This window comes from Myxocyprinus asiaticus, chromosome 5 (assembly GCF_019703515.2).
Source record: "Myxocyprinus asiaticus isolate MX2 ecotype Aquarium Trade chromosome 5, UBuf_Myxa_2, whole genome shotgun sequence".
NCBI lineage: Eukaryota > Metazoa > Chordata > Actinopteri > Cypriniformes > Catostomidae > Myxocyprinus > Myxocyprinus asiaticus.
The window spans coordinates 6,546,872-6,570,815 of NC_059348.1; the positions used below are offsets into that span (position 1 = coordinate 6,546,872).

Sequence of the window (23,944 nt, forward strand, 5' to 3'; positions counted from 1 at the left end):
TGGCTACAGTTGTCGTATTCCTCTTGTTAAGCCACTCCTGAACCACAGACAACGTCAGAGGCGTCTTACCTGGGCTAAGGAGAAGAAGAACTGGACTGTTGCCCAGTGTTCCAAAGTCCTCTTTTCAGATGAGAGCAAGTTTTGTATTTCATTTGGAAACCAAGGTCCTAGAGTCTGGAGGAAGGGTGGAGAAGCTCATAGCCCAAGTTGCTTGAAGTCCAGTGTTAAGTTTCCACAGTCTGTGATGATTTGGGGTGCAATGTCATCTGCTGGTGTTGGTCCATTGTGTTTTTTGAAAACCAAAGTCACTGCACCCATTTACCAAGAAATTTTGGAGCACTTCATGCTTCCTTCTGCTGACCAGCTTTTTAAAGATGCTGATTTCATTTTCCAGCAGGATTTGGCACCTGCCCACACTGCCAAAAGCACCAAAAGTTGGTTAAATGACCATGGTGTTGGTGTGCTTGACTGGCCAGCAAACTCGCCAGACCTGAACCCCATAGAGAATCTATGGGGTATTGTCAAGAGGAAAATGAGAAACAAGAGACCAAAAAATGCAGATGAGCTGAAGGCCACTGTCAAAGAAACCTGGGCTTCCATACCACCTCAGCAGTGCCACAAACTGATCACCTCCATGCCACGCTGAATTGAGGCAGTAATTAAAGCAAAAGGAGCCCCTACCAAGTACTGAGTACATATACAGTAAATGAACATACTTTCCAGAAGACCAACAATTCACTAAAAATGTTTTTTTTTATTGGTCTTATGATGTATTCTAATTTTTTGAGATAGTGAATTGCTGGGTTTTTGTTAAATGTGAGCCAAAATCATCACAATTAAAAGAATCAAAGACTTAAACTACTTCAGTCTGTGTGCTTTGAATTTATTTAATACACGAGTTTCACAATTTGAGTTGAATTACTGAAATAAATGAACTTTTCCACGACATTCTAATTTATTGAGATGCACCTGTATACTGGCCGTAGCATTGTTATCGGAGATGCCAGTATTTTAACTTTGCATGTTTCCTAATTTTCTAAGGACATATTATGGTCATTTTATGATTTTGTACAGTAAAAAAATATTACATATAGCACCATTAACAATGTCTTTGTGTTTGTTTTTGAGCTGCCACAGTATGCAATAGACTGGCATGTCTTAAGGTCAATATTAGGTCAAAAATGGCAAAAAAGAAACAGCTTTCTCTAGAAACTCATCAGTCAATAATTGTTTTGAGGAAGGAAGCTATACAATGCTTTAAATTGCCAAAAAGAAAAAAAGATTTCATACAAAGGTGTACACTACAGTCTTCAAAGACAAAGGACAACTGGCTCTAACAAGGACAGAAAGAGATGTGGAAGGCCAGATGTACAACTAAACAAGAGGATAAGTACATCAGAGTCTCTAGTTTGAGAAATAGAAACACCTCACATGTCCTCAGCTGATAGCTTCATTGAATTCTACCTGCTCAATACCAGTTTCATGTACAACCGTTAAGAGAAGACTCGGGGGTGCAGGCCTTATGGGAAGAATTGCAAAGAAAAAGCCACTTTTGAAACAGAAAAACAAAAAGAAAATGTTAGAGTGGGCAAAGCAACACAGACATTGGACAACAGATAATTGGAAAAGGTGTTATGGATCTTAACCCCATTGAGCTTTTGTGGGATCAGCTAGACTGTAAGGTGAGTGAGAAGTGCCCATCAAGACAGCCACATCTATGGCAAGTGCTATAGGAAGCGTGGGATGAAATGTATCTAGTAAATGTATCTGGACAAACTGACAGCTAGAATGCCAAGGATCTGCAAAGCTGTCATTGCTGCACGTGGAGTGAGAACTCTTTGAAGTAGTTTAAGAAGATCTGAATGTTTTTTTTTTTTCAAATTGTAATAGTAATTGTTCATGTTATTAATGACCTGACTATACATAGTGATCAGTTGAATGCCACTTTGGTGAATAAAAGTACCAATTTATTTCCATAAGAGCAAAATCTGTACATTATTCCAAACTTTTGGCTGCCAGTGTATATACAGTTGTGCTCAAAAGTTTGCATACTCTTGGAGAATTGGTCATGTATACCATTTTTAAAGAAAACATGAGTGAGCAGGCAAAACACATTTATTTCTTATGGGATTCATATTCAACTGTAGGTTATAACAGAATGGCACAATCATAAAAGAAAACATGGCAACAAAGGAAAAAAATTAGTCTGCATACCCTTAGTTCTTAATACTGTGTATTGCCCCCTTTAGCATCAATGACAGCATGCAGTCTTTTGTAATAGTTGTCTATGAAGTCCCAAATTCTTGCAGGTGGTATAGCTGCCAATTCGTCTTGGCAAAATGCCTCCAGGTCATGCAAAGTCTTTGGTCTTCTTGCATGAACCACACGTTTGAGATCTCCCCAGAGTGGCTCAATGATATTAAGATCAGGAGACTGTGATGGCCACTCCAGAACCTTCACCTTTTTCTGCTGTAACCACTGGAGGGTTAACTTGGCCTTGTGCTTAGGGTCATTGTTGTGCTGGAAAGTCCAAGAGCGTCCCATGCGCAGCTTTCATGCAGAAGAATGCAAATTGTCTGCCAGTGTTATGCTGCATTCATCTTGCCATCAATTTTCACAAGATTCCCCGTGCCTTTAGAGCTCACACCCCCCCCCAAAACATCAGTGAGCCACCACCATGCTTCACAGTGGGGATGGTATTCTTTTCACTATAGGCTGTGACCATAAAGCTCTATTTTGGTCTCGTCACTCCAAATTACAGTGTGCCAGAAGCTGTGAGGCATGTCATGGTGTTGTCGGGCATATTGTAACAGGGCTTTTTTGTGGCATTGGCGCAGTAAAGGCTTCTTTCTGGCAACTCGACCATGCAGCTAATTTTTGTTCAAGTGTCGTCGTATTGTGCTCCTTGAAACAACCACACCATCTTTTTCCAGAGCAGCCTGTATTTCTCCTGAGGTTACCTGAGGGTTTTTCTTTGTATCCCGAAAAATTCTTCTGGCAGTTGTGGCTGAAATCTTTCTTGGTCTACCTGACCTTGGCTTGGTATCAAGAGATCCCTGAATTTTCCACTTCTTAATAAGTGATTGAACAGTAATGACTGGCATTTACAAGGCTTTGGACATCTTTTTATATCCTTTTCCATCTTTATAAAGTTCCATTACCTTGTTACGCAGGTCTTTTGACAGTTCTTTTCTGCTCCCCATGGATCAGTATCTAGCCTGCTCAGTGCATCCATGTGAGAGCTAACAAACTCATTGACTATTTATACACAGAGACTAATTGCAATTTAAAAAGCCACAGGTGTGGGAAATTAACCTTTAATTGCCCTTTAAACCTGTGTGTGTCACCTTGTGTGTCTGTAACAAGGCCAAACATTCAAGGGTATGTAAACTTTTGATCAGGGCCATTTGGGTGATTTCTGTTATCATTATGATTTAAAAAGGAGCCAAACAACTATGTGATGATAAATGGCTTCATATGATCACTATCTTAAATAAAAGAGTTTTTTTTTGCATGATCAGTCATATTTTCAAAATCAATGCCAAAATTTCACAATTTCTGCCAGGGTATGCAAACTTTTGAGCACAACTGTGTGTGTGTGTGTATATATATATATATATAGCTCTGGAAAAAAAATAAGATTTATTAAGTTTCTCTGGATTTACTATTTATAGGTATGTGTTTGAATAAAATGAACATTTTTGTTTTATTCTATAAAGTAAAGTCATGTAGAGCATTTATTTGCAGAAAATGACAACTGGTCAAAATAACAAAAAAGAAGCAGTGTTTTCAGACCTCGAGTAATGCAAAGAAAACAAGTTCATATTCATTTTTAAACAACACAATACTAATGTTTTTACTTAGGAAGAGTTCAGAAATCAATATTTGATTATCAATAACCTGATTTTCAATCACAGCTTTCATGCATCTTGTCATGCTCTCCACCAGTCTTTCACATTGTTGTTGGGTGACTTTATGCCACTCCTGGCACACAAATTCAAGCAGCTCGGCTTTGTTGAATGGCTTGTGGTCATCCATCTTCCTCTTGATCACATTCCAGAGGTTTTCAATGGGGTTCAGGTCTGGAGATTGGGCTGGCCATGACAGGGTCTTGATCCCATGGTCCTCTTTCCACACCTTGATTGACCTGGACCTCTGCTGCTTCCTCTCTGACCTCATCATCCTCTTCAAGAACTGACACTTTCTAAATACTTCAGATGAATATGATGTTATTTAATATATTCTGTGATTAATATTTAGGACCTTACAGCAGTAATGTGGCCGAACCATGGTTCAATGATGGGGTCAAGATAGCAATACCATGGTTCTGAATAGTTACCATGGAAGCCTACATCTCCAAAAACTGGTAATACCATGGTACTTTTTGAAAGTGATTCATCTAAAGCAGGGGGGGTCCCTAAACTTTTGCTGCCAAAGCCAGATCACTCTGTTGTGTTTTCAAGGGGTGCCAGAGTAAGCCTATGGCATTTTTGTCACAGAGATTATTCTTCTGCTTTTATTACATGGATTAATTTTACAATTAAAATCCATTCACAGATTTTAATATGATATTTTCATGTTAATCCAAGGTACTGCAAAAAATACAATAGTTTTACTATGGCACGTCAAAAACATAGCATTACCATTGAGCACCATTGATATTCAAGCGGCTCAACTTCCCTGGGGCTGCGGCATACGATGGGAATGGCTCCAGCCCGTCGCCCGTGATGCACACTCCAATCCCCAGCATCGCATCACGCTATGTTCCTGGACCTCCGATGATGACCATGTGCACGCAAGGAGATAGAAGCCGGCTCTCTGAGGACAATTGCAACATTTTTATGGAAGCAGCAATGAGGCTATACTCAGATCATGTGTGCCCCATCATGCGTTGCCCAAGCGAGACTTATTAAATTGTGCCTCTGCTTTGTCCTGCCCACTCCCGTTGTGAGCCTGGCTGAAGGACAGCCCACAGACGCGGGGCGACGATGACAATAGGGAGGAGTGGGTCGTTCTGCCACACATGGTACTACTATTTGTAAGAAAGATAACAGAATAGGTTATTTGTGATGAAGGAAATAATGTAAATTAGGATGTTTATATAATAAATCAAAACGCTTAATGTTAAAGCAAAGAAATTAGATGTTTGTTTCATTAAAGCATGAAAACCAGTATAAGCGTCACTCCATGTCAAGTTTTCTCAGGTATATTGTCTTATTCTCTGGTGTTAACTCATCATTATGTTTCTGCTGTAACTGCTGTTGTGATGATATGATGATCCATTTATTCTTGAATCCGATCTGATGTTTCTCAACTACTCTAAACCACGCTTCCAGCATATGGTCAACTGCAGCCACAGCGCTCTCCTGTGGGCTTCTATTTTTGTGGACTGGCAGGTGGTAAAAATTAAGTTTTTGGTTTTTTGAGTTTGTCTGAAGTGGTAAAGTCTACACAACAACTTTATGTAATGTTTTTCGTTGTTAACTAGCCAAATATATGGGTCATTTATACTCTTTTGCATCATAGGAATGATTAACTGTAGTAGCAGAGCTTCACATTCCCTCATGCTAAACCATGTCCAGATTGCATGACGCGCTGCCAACTGTACCATTATTGCCCATGTTAAAAAATGATTGCCCCCTTTAACTTAATAGCTGTTTTTGCCACAAAATTGGAAGAAATCAGGATGGGGCAAAGACTTTATTTAAAAAAAACTCTTTTTTTAAAACTAAGAAAAACACATCTCAATATCCCTGCTTTCGGAATTACGCTCTGTCCAGGTGTGTTTGATCGCAAGAACGCATTCTCATCTAGTGTCAAGCAAGCATGTGTGGTTTGTTGTCTGTACAGCTGCGCGCTGCCTATACAGCTGGAAATTCACTTACTAACCCCTGCTGAAAACGCTGAAATGTCCTGGGATTAATTGTGTAATTGTTATTAATCACTTTGAATTAATGCGTAATATCGATAGCCCTACTTATAACTAGATTACCTTTTACTTGAACTTTGCTCCAAAAGAGTTTTTAAAAACATGGCAACATAAGTAAAACACATAAGTATTAAATTATGTGCTTGCCTTGGTCACTTCCTGTGTATTCCTCACAGCCAATTTGGAATGCCCAATTCCCAATGTACTCTAAGTCCTCGTGGTGGCGTAGCACTCAATCTGTGTGGTGGAGGATGAATCTGAGATTGTCAATCTGTGTGTCTTATCATGTGGCTTGTTGAGCGCGTTACCGCGGAGACGTAGGACGTGTGGAGGCTTCACGCTATTCTCCATGGCATCCACGGACTACTCACCATGTGCCCCTCCGAGAGTGGATTCGAACTCGTGACTCCAGGGGTGGTAGTCAGCGTCTTTACTCGCTGAGCTACCCAGGCCCCCTAAAAGCAGACTTCAGACCTGTTTACATTTGTCCTGTGGTGTTGCATAAATCAAAAGCATTTTTATTTTATTTTTTATTCATACAGTTTCACAGTTGTTTCTCCATTGATCTCCATTGTTGTCATAAATGTGGCCAGTGTGAGGAAAAAAATGGCAATATGTTGCAGTACCAGACATAAATTTGTAATTTTCTATATTTTAAAGTTTTGTATTTGTTATTTTGGGATAATTTACAAAGGGTTTAATTTATATTCCATGTTTACTGAAGCACCCCCACCACATACAACACTGTTCCCCATACCTACTCGTTAAAGTTTAAAGGTAATCTAATAATTTGTAAAAATAAATAAATTGTAAAACAGGAAAAAGTACTCATCTATAATGGATCTTGCTTTGCTGTACACCTGCTATACCAGACTGATCTCACAGTGAAACTGGAAACAGTAGGTTGATTTTCTTTAGCTAAAATTGGTCTTTGCTAACCGAAATTTGAATCACTGTCCCCTCTTGCATTGTTGGGCGTATGGGCACGTGTGAGCTCCAGTTTCTGGGTAAAATGTCCACTGGGGGCGCCAAATGCGAGTTGTTTTCAGCTGTACAGGCTATATTACAGTGAAAAGGATTACATAGTTTAGAAACTGTACCTCCCAACCCAAACCTAAACCTAACCATCAGTGGGGTAAAAATGAAATGTAAACGAGGGAAATGCAACCTCTGAATCACGCTTATCACTGTTTATGGGAACACAATTACTTCCTGGTTTTGCTACCGGTCGTGGCACTGGGGAAGGTAAACACGCTGGAGCCGATGCAAATATGTCTGATAGGAGATGCCATTGTCAGTAAGTTGGCATAATGTGGCCGTTCCTAGGCTACTGGAAGTATCAGAAACAACATGCCGACCTCCCGTGTGAACAGGTTTGCTATAAAGTCTTTGCTTTCTGCAAGTACACTGAGGAAAGAACACTGTTGCATAAATCTTCTTCTGTTTGTCTTTATAGCCAAATGTGCACATGTATTTTATTAACAAGTATATTCCAAAAAGAAATGTTGAACCCAGTCCTTTCTTCTTTTTTTCTTAAAAGGGAACTGAACTGTATGTGTTAACAACAATAAAACATCATGATACATTAATATCCATTCATTTCATGCTTGTCACTCTTGAAATTAATTTTGACAATTTGTTGTTTTCACTTTAGACCTGAAGGTGAAAGAGGAAAGTCAAGAACTGAATGAAGAGGACATGAAATGTAACGCAGAATCAACTGAACGAAAAAAAGTCAAAAAGCCCTTCACCTGCTCTCAATGTGGAAACTGTTTCATAGCCAAAAAAAGTCTTAAGTGTCACATGAGAATTCACACCGGAGAGAGGCCCTACACGTGCCAAGAGTGTGGGAAGAGTTTTGTTTATAGTGGAAGCTTTGCTGTGCACAAGCGAATTCACAAAAAAGAGAAGCTTTTCACATGCCATCAGTGTGGAAGGGGTTTCACAGTGAAAGAAAATCTTAAAATGCACATGAGAATTCACACTGGAGAAAAGCCTTTTACATGCCAAGAGTGTGGAAAGAGTTTTGCACTAAAAACAGGTCTTAAGGTTCACTTGAGAATGCACACTGGAGAGAACCCTTTTACATGCCAAGAGTGTGGGAAGAGTTTTACACAAAAAATAAACCTACAGACTCACATGAGATTTCACACTGGAGAGAGGCCATACACGTGCCAAGAGTGTGGGAAGAGTTTTGTTTATAGTGGAAGCCTTGATGTGCACAAGCGAATTCACACTAAAGACAAGCTTTTCACGTGCCGTCAGTGTGGAAGGGGGTTCACAGTGAAAGGAAACCTTAATATTCACATGAGAATTCACACTGGAGAGAAGCCTTTCACATGCCAACAATGTGGAAAGAGTTTTGTACAAAAAACCGGTCTTAAGACACACATGAGAAAGCACACTGGAGAGAACCCTTTTACATGCCAAGAGTGTGGGAAGAGTTTCACACGAAAAATAAACCTACAGACTCACATGAGAATTCACACTGGAGAGAGGCCCTATGTATGCCAAGAGTGTGGAAAGAGTTTTAATAATAATGGAAGCTTTTTTGCACACAAGCGAATTCACGCTAAAGAGACACTTTTCACATGCCATCAGTGTGGAAAAAGATTCACATATAAAGGAAACCTTAAAATGCACATGAGAATTCACACTGGAGAGAGGCCTTTCACATGCCAAGAGTGTGGAAAGAGTTTTATTTGTAATGGAAGCCTTATTGTGCACAAGCGGGTTCACACTAAAGAGAAGCTCTTCACGTGCCATCGGTGTGGAAGGGCTTTTGCAAGGAAAGGAACCCTTAAAATGCACATGAGAATTCACACTGGAGAGAAGCCTTTCACATGCCAAGAATGTGGAAAGAGTTTTGCACGTAGAGAAGCACATCGTTTGCACATGCGAATTCACACTGGTGAGAGACCGTTTACATGCCATCAGTGTGGAAAGGGTTTCATACAGGCAAAGAGACTCAAAATTCATCTGTGCTCACACCTGAAAATTCATGCAAAAGGGAAGCCTTAAGCTGTGCCTGTGGCGTGCACAGAAGGGGGGCAGCAGGGGCGCGAGTCCCTTTCATTCACAAATCTAAAGGTGCACTTTCGGTCGTTCAGAAAAAGGGGAGAATTTTTAATAATTAAATTAAAATAGTTAAAACAAAATTAAAATCTCATAATAATATCACAATAACAGTAATAATGTGTTATTATGAGATTTCTTTGTTAAAGAAAATGAAGCGGAGGTGCCTTTAACAGCGCACGCAACAACAGATCGGAGGTGGATTCCAATCATAAGTGATCCTCTTTATGCCCTACTCTCTCCAAAGTGCAGAGCCTTTGCAGTGGGTGCTTTTGCTAACATGGAAGGGCCCTTCGAGAAAAGACTAATTTTCTCTCATTCGTTTTGAATGAGCTTTCGAGAGGCGTCCCCTCCCGCAGCATTGCCCTTCAAGGGAGTAATAACGCAGTTTGGAATTCGCCCAGAACATCAAAGTGCTGTTACCTCAGATGAGTAACAGGTCAGATAAAAAGCCCACTCCATGTATTGTGTTGTAAGTTCATCAAAATAATAAAACATGATTGCTACCGCATTTTCGACATCGCACACTTGCAGTGTATACAGATATATTAATTATAATAGGAGTATAGAACACAATCATAAACTGAAGATGCTGTCTGGTTCAGCCAAAGCTAGTTTGGTTTTTGTTTAAACTAATAAATCATAAGACTAATCACTTAATAAAATACCATGGTATTCCCATTTTTTGGACATGTAGTCTATCATGATAACCATTCAAAACCATAGTACCATCTTGACATCATTTTACCATGGTTCTGCCATATTATTGCTGTAAGGTCCTATATATTTATAAATATTAATGATAGAATACAGTAAAATAACATGAATATTAAAACTAATGAAGAGAAAGTAATATAAGAAGTGTCAGTTACAAAAAGAAGATGATGAGGTCCGAGTGGAAGCAGCAGAGACGAGAGAAAGTGAAAAGAGTTATTAGACAAGAAAAACATGAGAGCCCTAACCAAAAAGCTCTGTGCCATTACCAGGGTAATAACATGATACTGAATGATTATTACATTCATATGTCATGATACTGTCATGGTACTCCAAGCAAGGTACCTTAAAAAATACCATGGTTTTACTATGACACATGTCAAAAACATGGGGTTCCTTTTCGATTCAGTTCACTTGACATTGGGAGAAATTGCTTTGGGGATTCCTTCTCCGACTACCTAGTTGAAGCCATTGTACAATAATGCCAATTGTGTGATTGCCAATGGTGTTTGAACCCAGCCCCTTTAGGTGCTCAGTTGGCCTATAATAGCGGGTACAAAACCTTCATTTCTTCAAGATTTGTCTTCCTTCAAGACAGCGACATTATCTCTCGTCTTGGAAGCCCTCTCTGCTTCACCGTCGAGATACACTTCTTCAGCGGACAGGAAGACTCATCACCTGTACTACTCAGCACCTGCAGCAAGAAGACTCACTGCTCCCCTGAAGTGTTCCAGCGAAGATTCTCTCCGCCTCGCCGCCAAAGACGCCTCTTTGTGAACAGGTTCTTTGCTTCAGACGCTCGCCTTTAAACAACACAGCACTTCAGCGAGACACCACCTGCTTCCTGCAGTGTTCCGGCAGGAGATATTGTATCCTTTATACTGTGTATGTATGTATATATATATATACAGTTGTGCTCAAAAGTTTGCATACCCTGGTAGAAATTGTGAAATTTTGGCATTGATTTTGAAAATATGACTGATCATGCAAAAAACTTGAAACAACCAGACCATCTTTTTCCAGAGCAGCCTGTATTTCTCCTGAGGTTACCTGTTGGTTTTTCTTTGTATCCCGAACAATTCTTCTGGCAGTTGTGGCTGAAATCTTTCTTGGTCTGCCTGACCTTGGCTTGGTATCAAGAGACACTTCTTAATAAGTGATTGAACAGTACTGACTGGCATTTTCAAGGCTTTGGATATCTTTTTATATCCTTTTCCATCTTTATAAAGTTCCATTACCTTGTTATGCAGGTCTTTTGACAGTTCTTTTCTGCTCCCCATGGCTCAGTATCTAAATTTCACAATTTCTGCCAGGGTATGCAAACTTTTGAGCACAACTGTATATGTATGTATATATGTAATATATATATATATATATATATATATATATATATATATATATATATATATATATATATGTGTGTGTGTGTGTGTGTGTGTGTGTTAATATATCATAAAAAGAGCTGCTTGTGTGCATCGCGTTTTGAGGGATGATCCTACCCTCCCACCCGCCTCCTCTGTGTTAGATCCTGAGGGACCACACGAGGACGACGGCGGGGCCGCGAGGTAGAGATGGATGAATTCGAGGAGGATCTCATACCAGCACAAGCCCTGCGAGCCCCCCCGATCATCCGATGTAGTGTCCTCGCCAGTACAGTATATACGTGATGAGCTCCAGCCCTCTATCAGAGTGCATGACCTTATTACATTTGGCTGTTCTGACATTGGGGATGTTACCATGTCCTTGCAGCATTAGAAATGGGTGAGTGGGCGGAGGTTGTTGCTGTCCCTTCCCCCAGTGAGGGTGTGGAGCATGCACATGCCACTGAGGTTGTGGCAAGAGTTTAAAGAGCTCGGTTTACAGTAGTCCCCTCCAGTCTCGCTTAAACGAATGGTTCCTGAAGGCTGAGCCTTCGGTGAAGCCAGGCACACATAAATTCACGCTGTTCATTTCCCCTCCCCTCCAGAGTTGCCGGGAGGCTACACATATATGTTGTTTCTGTGTGTTGTGTCCATAGAAACAATGTTCACTCTCCTTTCCCACCAGAGTTTGCCAGGAGGTTACACAAGTTGTTTCTGTGTGCTGTGTTTACATAGATAGTTTTCTCACAAAAAAAAAAACAGAAATGTGCTCGCCACACCTGCTCGAGACGCACAAACACATTCACATGCTGCTCACTCCCCGCCGCAGTTCGCCGGGAGGTTGCACATATATTGCTTCTGTGTGTTGTGTTCACATAATATTCTCACAGACAGAAAGCAGGAATGCGTTTTAGATGCACACTCATTTATAGGCTGTTCACTCCTACGTCCCCGCCGGGAGATTATTCATACTGTATGTGTTTCTGTGTGTTGTGTTCACATAAACGATAAAAAGGTGCTGAGACGCACACACAAATTCACACACTGCTCATACCCTGCCAGAGCTCGCCGAGGTGTTACACAAATATGTTCCTGTGTGTTGTGTTCACATAAAGAATGATTCTCACAAAAAAGAGTAAAGAGAAAATGTTTTCGTGTGCAGTTTTCAAATGATGTTCTCTCACACACTCTCGAAGGACTCTTCTCCCCTTCATGCTTCTCTTTCTCCACACTCTGTTCAGACCATTCTTCAGTGTCTGTCTCAGTTCAAACGTTCCACTGAAGTCATTTAAAAAATGCTGGGGTTTATAGTGGCAGCATCCGCCATCATGCCGTAAGGTCTTTTACACACAAGGCCTCTCCAAAGTGGAAGTCGACCTATTTGCCTCTGCAGAAAATGCCCACCGTCCTCTCTGGTACTCCATGTCCCAAGCCCCACTGGGGGTGGACACCTTGGCACACAGATAGCCTGTGAAACGCAAGTAAGCTCTTCCCCCGGTACGCCTCTTCCATTCTGTCATCTGCAGAGTCCGAGAGAACAAGAAACCGGTTCTGTTGGTTGCGCCGAATTGGCCCAATCAGTCCTGGTTTCAGTAGATTATGGAGATACTGGACGGTCCTCTGAGGAGGGACCTCTCTCAAGCACAGGGCACGATCTGGCATCCCCAGCCAGAGCTGTGGAATCTACACGTGTGGCCCCTGAACTGAGCACGTCGAACGAGCCAGAATCAGCTCAGTCGGTAATTAACACCATCTTGCAGGCTAGAGCTTTAGCCACGAGATGCCTCTATGCACTGAAATGGCATATATTTGCAAATTGGTGCTCTTTGAGTGGCAAAGACCCAGTGAATTGCTCCATAGCTAAGATCCTTACATTCCTTCAAGAGCAGTTGGTCATAGGTCGTACCCCGTCAACACTTAAGATTTATGTAGCGACTATGTCGGCATATCACGCCCCAGATGCTGGCTCCTCTATAGGCAGACATGACCTAGTCATAAAGTTTCTTAGGGGAGCGAAACGCTTAACACCACTCACCCTGCTACAGGCCTAATTTGGGATTTAAATCTGGTGCTGAATACACTCACGAGCCCCCCGTTCGAAACATAAGAATCTGTTGAGTTGCATGTCCTTTCTCTAAAGACCGCACTCTTGTTGGCTCTGGCCTCAGTTAAACGGGTGGGTGATACTATATGTAGGCGCTGTTGGTTGACAGCTCCTGACTGGAATTTGGGCTGGGTCTTTCAAAAGCCACCATCAAACCCGGAAAAGGCTATGCGCCTAAGGTTCGATCCATACCCTTCAGAGCTCAGGTGGTCCGCCTACAAGCCTTCTTTCCCCCACCGTTTAATTCGGATGAGGTGCAGTCAATGTATTTGCTATGCCCTGTGCGGGCAGTACACACATACGTGGAGTGCACCCGCTAGTTTAGGCTGTCGGATCAGCTCTTTGGTTGTTATGGAGGATGCTCAAAATGCATGTCTGTTTCCAAGCAAAGGCTCTCTCACTGGCTCATTTATGCAATCGCCCTCGCTTATGAATCACATGGCGTGAGAAGCCCTATTGGTGTGCATTCAACTAGTGGTATGGCCACTTCATGGGCATGGACAAACCGTGTGTCCTCGCAGGACATCTGTTTTGCAGCAGGTTGGTCTTCACAAAGCACGTTCGCTAGGTTTTACAACCTAGACGTGGCTCCATCTCTTCACAAGTCCTCTCTGTCTAGAGTGCTTAATGTTCCAACACTCAGCAGGTGAGCCCAAACCCTTTTATTATGGGCAGGCTACCTGATATATGTACAGCTCTGGGGAAAATTAAGAGACCACTCTAAAATTATCAGTTTCTCTGGATTTACTACTTATAGGTGTTTGAGTAAAATTTAAAAAATTTTGTTTTTTTGTTTTATAAAGTACTAACAACATTTCTCCCAAATTCCAAATAAAAACATTTATTTGCAGAATATGACAACTGGTCAAAATAACAAAAAAGATGCAGTGTTTTCAGATCTCGAATAATGCAAAGAAAACAAATACATATTCATTTTTAAACAACACAATACTAATGTTTTAACTTAGGAAGAGTTCAGAAATCAGTATTTAGGGGAATAACCCTGATGTTCAATCACAGCTTTCATGCATCTTGGCATGCTCTCTACCAGTCTTTCACAGAGCTGTTGGGTGACTTTATGCCACTCCTGGTGCAAAAATTCAAGCAGCTCGGCTTTGTTTGATGGCTTGGAGATGGAGTGAACTGAATCGAAAGGGAACGTCTCTGGTTACACATTTAACCTCGGTTCCCTATGATTAAGGGAACGAGACATTGCGAAAGCTAGCCGCACTACTACTTCAGAGTTTCAAGGTACGAGCGATGATGCACTGTTGTCCCTCGGTCAGAAAATTCTGAAGAAATGGTGATTTTGCGCCCGCTTATATAGACCAACTGCGTGCCTAAAGGGCCTGAGCTCAAACACCATTGCCAATCACAGGATTGGCATTATTGTACAAGGGCTTCAACTAGGTAGTCGGAGAAGGAATCCCCAAAGCGATTTCTCGCAATGTCTCATTCCCTTCTTCTCAGGGAAACGAGATTACATGTGCAACCGGAGACGTTATCTGACCATGTCTGAAAATAAATAAATAAACAAGTGTAATACCATGGTGCTTTTTTGAGAAATGTAACAGAATTGGCTGTTATTTATGGTAAAAAAATAAATAAAATAAAATAAAAAAAAAAATTATACATTATTTACTACAATAAAAATGCTTCAATACTCAAAAAGCAAAGAAATTTGTCAAGAATATATAATTGCTACACGTACAAAAAAAACAAAAAACAAATCAGTGCCCATTTTCATTCTTCCGCCCCTGTCCCTGCTATGGTCTGTGCACGTTACTGAGCCGTGCCCTCACTACATGACTGTCAGACTACCAGAAACTCTGCACTGCTTACATTACACAAGATTTCTTGTTTTACTTCTGACAATGGGATAGCCCTAACTACTTCCATGGTTATCAATATTATTAAAAGATAATATAATTATTGAACTTGTATATTCACTTTGAATGTAATTAGGATGAAGTTGATTAAACAAAGAAACTTAGACATTAAGCTCATTTAACGACTTGTATTGGTTTAAGTTATGAACCTTAAACAACTTTTCCTTTTAAGTTGACTCAACTTAAAATTGTAAGGCATGAAAAACACTTAGTTTTCTATGTTGAAACAACACGATTTTTAAACACATCTGTACAAATTTGAAGAGAAGTCTGAAGTTGTGTAGTTGGGACTGGAACATTCTTTGATCCAGGTGAAAGGCCAACATCTCATGTTTTCATGTCCTCACGAACTGGAGCTCCTGCAATAAAACCAAAACAATTCAAGCATCAGCAATGATTATTATATACAGTAAATATAACGTGAGGCTAAAAACACTCACTGTGCAGAACATGCTGCATATTTGAAATTTATTTGGGGCTATGTCCACACTAATACGTTTTCGTTTGAAAACGCATCTTTTTCTCTACGTTTTGGCCTTCCGTCCACACTGGGTTTTTTTTGACAGCAGAAATGGAGCTTGTAGAGAACGCTCTCCGAAGTCGATAAATTTGAAAATGCTGTCTTTGCGTTGTATTGTGGACAGGGAAAAGAGAACAATCTGAAAACAGTTTTTAAATGTATCTGGATTAATGTGGACGTAGCCTGAGAATGTCTCTGTGGTGCATTCATCTTCCACAGGTTCAAGTGAGTGTCATAGATCAAGCGCGAGCGGCAGTCAACGTCTAAAATGAACAAACACTTCATTACAGTTTAAGTTTATAAAATATGAAAGTGATTATTGTGAAGGTGGTTGTGTTTAAATACTCAAACAATATAATGAATAATCACCATTTATTTAAGTAAATGTCTGGCAGGTGTTAAATGGCCCTTTTGCTGGCAGAGATTTACCACATTTGACATAGAGGCTAGTGACATGGTATCCAAATGGAACATGTCTCAAAGATAGTAAAATTATCACACAAGTTATCTGGAAAGCAGGGTATTACGTTGCCACAATGTTTTCCATGGGATTTATTAGTGACAGTTTTTGAGACATGGCCACAATGTTTCTGGAACGTTAGCCAAGATAAAAAAAAAAAATTGGAACTATACCAAGACGTCGTCACAACATTGTCATAAAGTAATGTCACACTGACAAAAGGATGACTAACTGGCGACGTCATCAGAACGTACTGTGTTTGCTGGGAATAGCCTAAAAGCACTATTAAAAGATCATATTCAGAATGACTCGTGCTGCATTCAAAGTCCTCCGCAGTCACACAATAGCTCCGTGTGAGGAACAAAATCAAATTTAAGGTTTTAGTCACTCAAAATCTTTGTAAAGGCATTTAAATCTCATTTAAAATGTACATCCAAACAAACATTTATTCTTAGAATAAGTTGTAGTTGCCCAAAGGTTGTTGGGTGGGGCATCCAGGGAGCATCCAGCCACCGAACAACATGATCTACATTTGAATAATGGCGTTTTATGACAATCATGTTAACGTTATTAATGTTAATCATGTTAAAGTCACTATGAATGAAGCGCCTCCCACTGTTGTTTTGAATGAGGATGAAAACTAGCAGAAAATGTTCAAGAGACAAAGACGTCACTTCCTTAAACTGACGAACAGTCTTTGAAATGGTATGTAGAGTTACAACCTAATTTTACTCCCAAGGTGTCAAATACTGATGCTTGTGAAAGACTCTCCTGCGTCAATAAGTGGACGCAAAATCAGCATTCTGTGTCTGTTTCCGACACATCCGGTAAGCACGTTGCTTTCAATGAGAAACCTTCGCAAAGAGCATTCGAATTTTATCATCGTGAAATTAGATGTTTGGGTACAATTTTGTCATTGTGACATGATATGTTGGGCTTTGGTTTTACTTTCATTTATAGTGGTTAAAGTTTATTCAGCAACATTTATTAGTTCATAGTGGTTAATGTTTAATCCGTTGTTTTCTGTATGCATTCTGCTCTGCTGAAGTGACCTGTTTCGTTCTGTGTGTTCCTAGACTTCTGTTCACTTTACGTAAAGAACAGATCCAAATGTAAGTCATTATTAAACAATCACAGTCGTTTTAAGATGCAAAAATTGCCCCGTCAAGACGCATTACGTCACAGGTTTGACTGATGTCATTGGTGCCATTGATGTGCATGTCTCGATTTCGGCAAACTCAAGTTCAGGGGCTGGTCGCATAAATCTGCTTTAGACTAGTCTTACAAGTTAGTTGTCTAAAACGTTTATTTAAGACTAGTCTTAACTTTTATAGTCAGTTGCAAAAAAACTTAAATCGGCCTAATTTAAGGCCAGAATGTAACACTGCTTACCCCTAGGCTAACCCAGTCCCTAACAGCAAGGAGGACACCATTGAAGAAGAGCTGCGCTGGTCTGCCACCACTGCTTTAGTGTAGAGTTAGTATGGTGTTGTCAGCTGAGTTTATAATGAGAAGAAATGATCCTCACTAAATAGAAAAATAAAACAATGGTTCATTCAGACTTTTAACATGTTCTTTTTTTTCTCTCTCTCTCTCTCTGTGCCCCCGTTCAGTATCTTTCCTCAACCACAAGGCCTCTAATGCCCCATACATTATTGAAATGTTGAATTACAGGATAGTGTCTGAATAATATCTTTAAATGTACTTATGTGCTCAATCAGCTTCAAAACCAACAGATGATCTTTTAATATTTGTATCAAAGCAGAATTCATTAATAAACTCAAATGACTCCACTACTTTGACTGTGTCTGTGGTCCCCCAGTGTCCTCTCATAGTTAAGGCCCTTCTTAATGGTATAAATACTGGACAAGCAGTTTTGAAGAGACAATTGTGACTATTAAGGATTTTATTATTTCTATGTTTTGCAAAGTTTCATTTAACAGCCATACAAGCCGTATTGACTAATGAATCTATGTACCGGTAGGTTCTGAAAGAAACTTTAATTGAAAATATCTGGTATATATTTTGCTACTGAATAATTCATGTACCATGGTATTTACATTGTACTCCAAGATGCTTTAAAGAATACTATGGTATGGTGTGTAAAACAACAGGCTAATATCATGGTCGTATATACTATATGACCCACCTTAAATCTTTGATCAGGTGCCAGGCCTGACGTGCATCACTTTATTCTGGGGTTACCAACTCACGCACATACTTCCAGAGTACTGAAAGTATTCAACAGACAGGTTGGATTGCCATCTTGTTCCCATAATACATTTCAATTTACAATTTCCACCACAACAAACAATTTTGCCACTAATAAAGTTCTGCATTTTCTAACTCCTTCATTGTGAATAGATTGTTATCCCTGTCTGACCATGAAAGTAAACTTTGCTTGTTGTAATTGATTGATTTGTCTACTTAAAAGTAACATTATAAGATGCTAGATCAATAAAGAAATACAAAACATATATCAAGAAAAATCAGGCACTACGCATGCAAGATGGTCAACGGGGAATTATTGTTACAATGTGTTACAACTCTACCAGAATAAGAAACATGGTAGTGCGTGCAAATTGCATTCAGCACAGATTTTGAGGGCGCAGATCTTTTAGTGAATCAGTCGCTAAATCAGCAGCATTTACCAGCCGCAATTAATTCGTAGTGAATTCCGCCCTGTAGGTCCCTCCTTGAAAGTCCATTACTGTTGGAACTTATTTTTATTTTGTTGGAACTCAACATTTTTCACCATTTACAGAATTTCAGAAACATTGATGGATAATTCTAAATGCAATGCTCATGCATCAGTACTTGCCATTAGTCTTTACTTTCCCTGTTATGGACCAATTTTTAAAGCACTTTTAAGTTGATTTTATGTTTTGTCATGTTTTTTTAAAGGAATATTCTGGGTTCAATACAAGTTAAGCTCAGTTGACAGCATTTGAGGTATAATGTTGATTACCACAAAAATTTATTTCGACTCATTCCTCCTTTAAAACAAAAGGCCAAATTCTGGGTTACATTGAGACAATACAAGTTAAGTAAATGGGGCCAATCCATAAACGTTAAAGTACTCAGTTTCACAAGTATAGCCATTAACCACAAGATGTAAACAATATGAGTGTTAACATGATTTTAGTGTGATAAAATCAATTACTAATATTTTCTGTGTAAAGCTATAGCCAATTTACCAATACACACTCGGAGAAAGATTTTAAACGTGAGAAAAGACTTGTTCAGTGGTAAACCCTTTTGTTTTTTGTGTTAGTTTATTAGAGAGTATGTTAATATTCTGGGTTTAATTGACATTATATTAATGTCTGAATGTTTGTACTCATTTAAAGATGAAACAACCCGGAGGCGTGTGGAGCGTGGGTGATGCGGCCTAATTGTAAAAAAAAAAAAAAAAAAAAATGGGTGATCACTTTAGACCTGATGAAAAGCACAATAAAGCCCATGTCTAATGGAAATTGAAGCTGCACTATGTAAGATTGTTTTTGTTAGAAATGAACAAAATGTAATTAATGAGCAAGTACACCAACAATCCGTCTTCCAAACCATGTTTTTGCCTTACCCTGATTCACTATGGTAAGCCTAAAATAATGATTTATATTTTAGAACTGTCGGACGGATTTGGGGGGAAATTGCATACTCCCGTCAGTCGTCCTTGCGTGTTTACGTAATATCCATAAATAAAGAAAAGAAGGTCCGGCTAATACAGCGTGTGTATGGCCAAGTACACGCTACAAAGTTTTGGACATGACAGCCGTATTTAAATGCGGGTGTGAATCCCCTAAATCATCGTTCCATGTGTGTACGGAATACAGGACTGACTCCCGCAATTGCGATGATTGACGAGTGTAGTCATAGCAAAGCTGCAGCGTCCCGCGCCTGTGAAACATGAATGCTACCAGTTTAACTTGCTTTGTGCTCGCTGTTTTTAAGCAAATAGATTATCCACCACAGATGTTTTATCATCCGACAATGTTTAGTTAGCTGCCGTTGACAGAATCGCTGTGTTTTGTTTATGCGTGTATAAATGGCAGTTGTTTAACAGCACGTGTGCTCTGGACTGTAATGTATGGGTTATCCTGAGACTGCAGGGCTGAGAGAAACTACAGCAGAGAGAAAAAGACTGGAATATACTGTATAAATAAATGAAGACATACCTCTATAAGTGTGATTTACACCAGGTTGTCATCTGAATTTTTCGGGCGTTAATTCGGTTGTAGAAAGCGATTGTCGCTTCCATATTTTAAAGACTTGTGTGTGTACAGAACAGGATTAAGCACTAAATGTTGAACTGACAACCAAATTAAGACACTCAGAGTCACATAGCAGTGGAGTCCGACACCAAGCAGGAACGGAGCTGGATCTGGCCGGCTCTGGTAGTAGTTTGAAGCTGAAAGCTTGTAGCCACAACAAATGAGCAACATTGACGATGGATCATTCAAAAATGTAACCCTCTGGGGAATCTCCCGTTTTCAAAATAAAGAAACCTTAAACCGAAAAGAATCTGCAAGCAAACAGGGAAAGCGACAGAGCCCATAATAAAACACGAAACAACATCGGCCAAACCCCAACTGACGTAATTACCAAAACAATGTTCTTCCACGTGTAACTTGCAGTTCTATGCTTCAACCGCTAGAGGGCCAAAAGTTATGTAGTGTAGCTTTAAAATGAAATACTCTTTTCATTTAGTTGTTTTAAATTTTTTTGACAGCCCAAGAATTTAAAACAAAATAAATTACAATATAGTAGTGTATTCTGTAACTTTAAATGGGTATTTTGACATAATTAAATTATTCATATTGAAACATACAGTATACTGTATAACGGTAATAAGAAGTCTGCTTAATTTTATTATATCAATTGCAGTTTTAGCTATAGACTAATTGTGTTTAAGCTACTGTCTTTTTTCTTCAATAAAAAATACAGAGCTTGACAGGCCATCCATAGTCTTAATGTTTTTATTACTGCTATTATATTATTACGTATCTGGCATAGGGTACAACAGGGCTAAAGGCACCCCTTATGGAAATTATGCTTTTAGGTTAAAATATATATATTTATTTATTGAATATTGATGGAGCAACAAAAGTTTTGTGAAAATAAATAATAATGGAAGGTTGTTTAATTTAAAATTCAGTTTTTAAATAAAGGTGGTGAGGGAACCTTTTACCCCACACCTGGGGTAAAAGTTATAGTGCAAATTGGTTAACTAATGCAAACAATTTTGTAGACACCAAAAAGTAAGATGGTGCTTACTCAAAATAACTACTTCAGAAAAAGTCAACCATTTCCTGTTTATTTCAAACACATTTGGCATTTTTTTACATCTCAAGTATTCTATAAACAAACTAATATCTATTATGATTGGAACTAAGCTCTTAAAAGAGGTATTCCATTTAATCTCAGAACCTCCTCTTAATACTAACTCCTCGCTATCCTTAGGACATGTCCCAAGAAACTTTAAAATGGCAGTTATCAAACCACTTATTAAGAAGCCACAGCTTGATCCTGGAGAATTGGCTAATTATAGACCGATTTCAAATCTCCCATTTATGTAGAAATTACTAGATAAGGTTGTGTTCTCCTAACCACGTTGATTTCTACAGAGAAATGGTATATATATATTTCAGTCAGGATTTAGGCCCCATCACAGTACAGAAACTGCACTTATCAGTGTTACAAATGACTTGCTGATTTGTAAGATTGGTATTAATTTTAAAATTCTGTTAACTATGTACAAAGCTTTGAATGGTCTAGATCTGCAGTACTTAAGTGACCTTCTATTACGCTATATTCCATCACGTTCATTACGATCGCAAAATTCTGGCCTGTTAATAGTTCTTAGAATATCAAAATCCACAAAAGGAGGTACATCCTTTTCCCTTTTGGCTCCTAAACTATGGAATAGTCTTCCTAACACTGTTTGGAACTCAGACACACTCTCTCAGTTTAAGTCTAGACTAAAGACTCATCTATTTAGCCAGGCATACACCTAATTTATCATTCAGCTCACAGTTAGGCTGCATTAGTTAGGTCTGCCGGAACCAGACACATTTCTCATAATCTATAACTCTATAATAAATTGAATGGCATCTACGCTAATATTATTCTATTTGTTTCCCTGTCTCAACCTTGGGATTCATATCATATCCCGAGCCGGCCAGATCCAGCTCCGTTCCTGCTTGGTGTCGGACTCCACTGCTATGTGTCTCTGAGTGATGATGACTAAATGCAGCCGGTGCCAGCCAGACCTGACTTCAGTCTATTACGATGGACTTCAAGAGATGAACTGATGCCAACTCCAACCATAAGACATTGGATACTTCATATGCCACTGCATGAACCTTGGACTTAGGATAGACCTCACCGAAATGACCTGCCGGTTGAACTGCGATGCACCTCACTGATCTCTGCCTGCATCATCTCGGTCTAATGATGGACTACACTCTTAAAATGGAATACATAGACTGTCAATTAATTGCCAGCAAAAGCTTTCATCAGCCAACCAACACAGGACAATGCATCTATGTGAACTTCTGCAGTTAATCCAGGATGGACTTCAAAGACATTAGTCATTAATGTTACAGTTCTTACAAAATCTTTGTATAAACACTGACCCTTTACACTTACTTAATTTAAACATTTTAACCATGGCTTGCACTGCACATAAATAAGTAATCTTGGCATTATATTCATGCTGTTTAGCCAGAGGTAAACTGACCCCCACAGTGAGCCTGTTACCTCCCAAGGTTTTTTTTCTGCATTAACCAACATCTTATGGAGTTTTGTGTTCCTTGCCACAGTCGCCTTCGGTTTTCTCACAGGGGTTCTAAATACAATTATTATTTAATTTTTATACACAATTTACAATGATATTTAATCAAACTACACAATGATGACTCTAAAGGCCCAAACATACTCTACACAAGTACGCAAACGCAGATGCACCTTACTAGGCAAGCTCGATTTCACGAGTTGTTGCATTGTGAAATGTGTCAGTGCTCAGTTCATAACACAACGCAAGTACGCTCTGCATTCTCAGCATTGCCACAAGGGGCGCTAGAGCAGATTTTCTGTCATGGCAGACTCGGGCAGCAATTTAAGTTGAATCTTTACGAAAAATATATATATGACTTTTTGTCCCCAGTCCATTCAAACGAACTTGTTTTTTCTCCGTGTCTCTCCCCACTCCTCAACAATCGACTCATCTACCACATCCGGGCTGCATCTGAAAACGTAGGCAGCTGTTCTGCTGCTTAATCAGGTAATGGCTTAACTGACAGCTGATTTAAATGAATGAAACTCTTAAGGAAACTGGTCTCCGAACCGTTTGAAAAGCACCTTATTTTCATCCTGCCTCTGTATACAGCCTCCGAAGGCAGCATTTTCCTGGTTTCGGAAGCATTGCCCTCTTGTGGCTTGAGGTTTGTAACCGCCAGAGCAACGCAAAAGCGCACGTAATGTATGTACAACGGGACCACGCGTTGGCCAAGCATTCGCATCTGTGTTTGGGTACTTGTGTGAAGACTTTATAGATATTGCAGTTTCATTTTCTGTTAAAGCATGATTAGCTGCTTTGAAATGATGTGTGTTGGGAAAAGTGCTATACAAATAAAAAAATGACTTGACAAACAGGTGTTTAGGAAAGTCCTGTGGTAGTTTTTGTTGCTATGTAGAGTTTTGGGAGAAAATAAAATCAATGGAGCCTTTTACCCTGTGGAGCCTTTAGCCCCGTTGCACCCTATATTACTAAAAGACACGGAAAACATAAAATCAAGGGCTGTGCCATGTGGTTTATTTTTCAAATATTCCAAGAGATGATCTGAATCATTAACAGCCCGACAAAAGGAAAACAATATCTGTTATAAGAAAAC

The 23,944-nt window shown here is 39.6% G+C and overlaps 1 protein-coding gene across 2 annotated transcripts in view; it reads left to right on the forward strand.

Annotated features, from left to right (window-relative positions):
- LOC127440767 (gastrula zinc finger protein XlCGF57.1-like) overlaps nucleotides 1-23,944 on the forward strand; it is a 75,224-nt gene that overhangs the window by 32,740 nt on the left and 18,540 nt on the right. The window contains exon 3 of one of the 2 annotated variants that reach the window (XM_051697621.1): nucleotides 7,878-8,840. In XM_051697621.1, the coding sequence (XP_051553581.1) occupies nucleotides 7,878-8,840 (963 nt within the window). Of the gene's footprint in view, nucleotides 1-7,583; nucleotides 23,703-23,944 lie in introns of those variants that run through there. The other variant, XM_051697620.1, reaches the window with a different exon arrangement.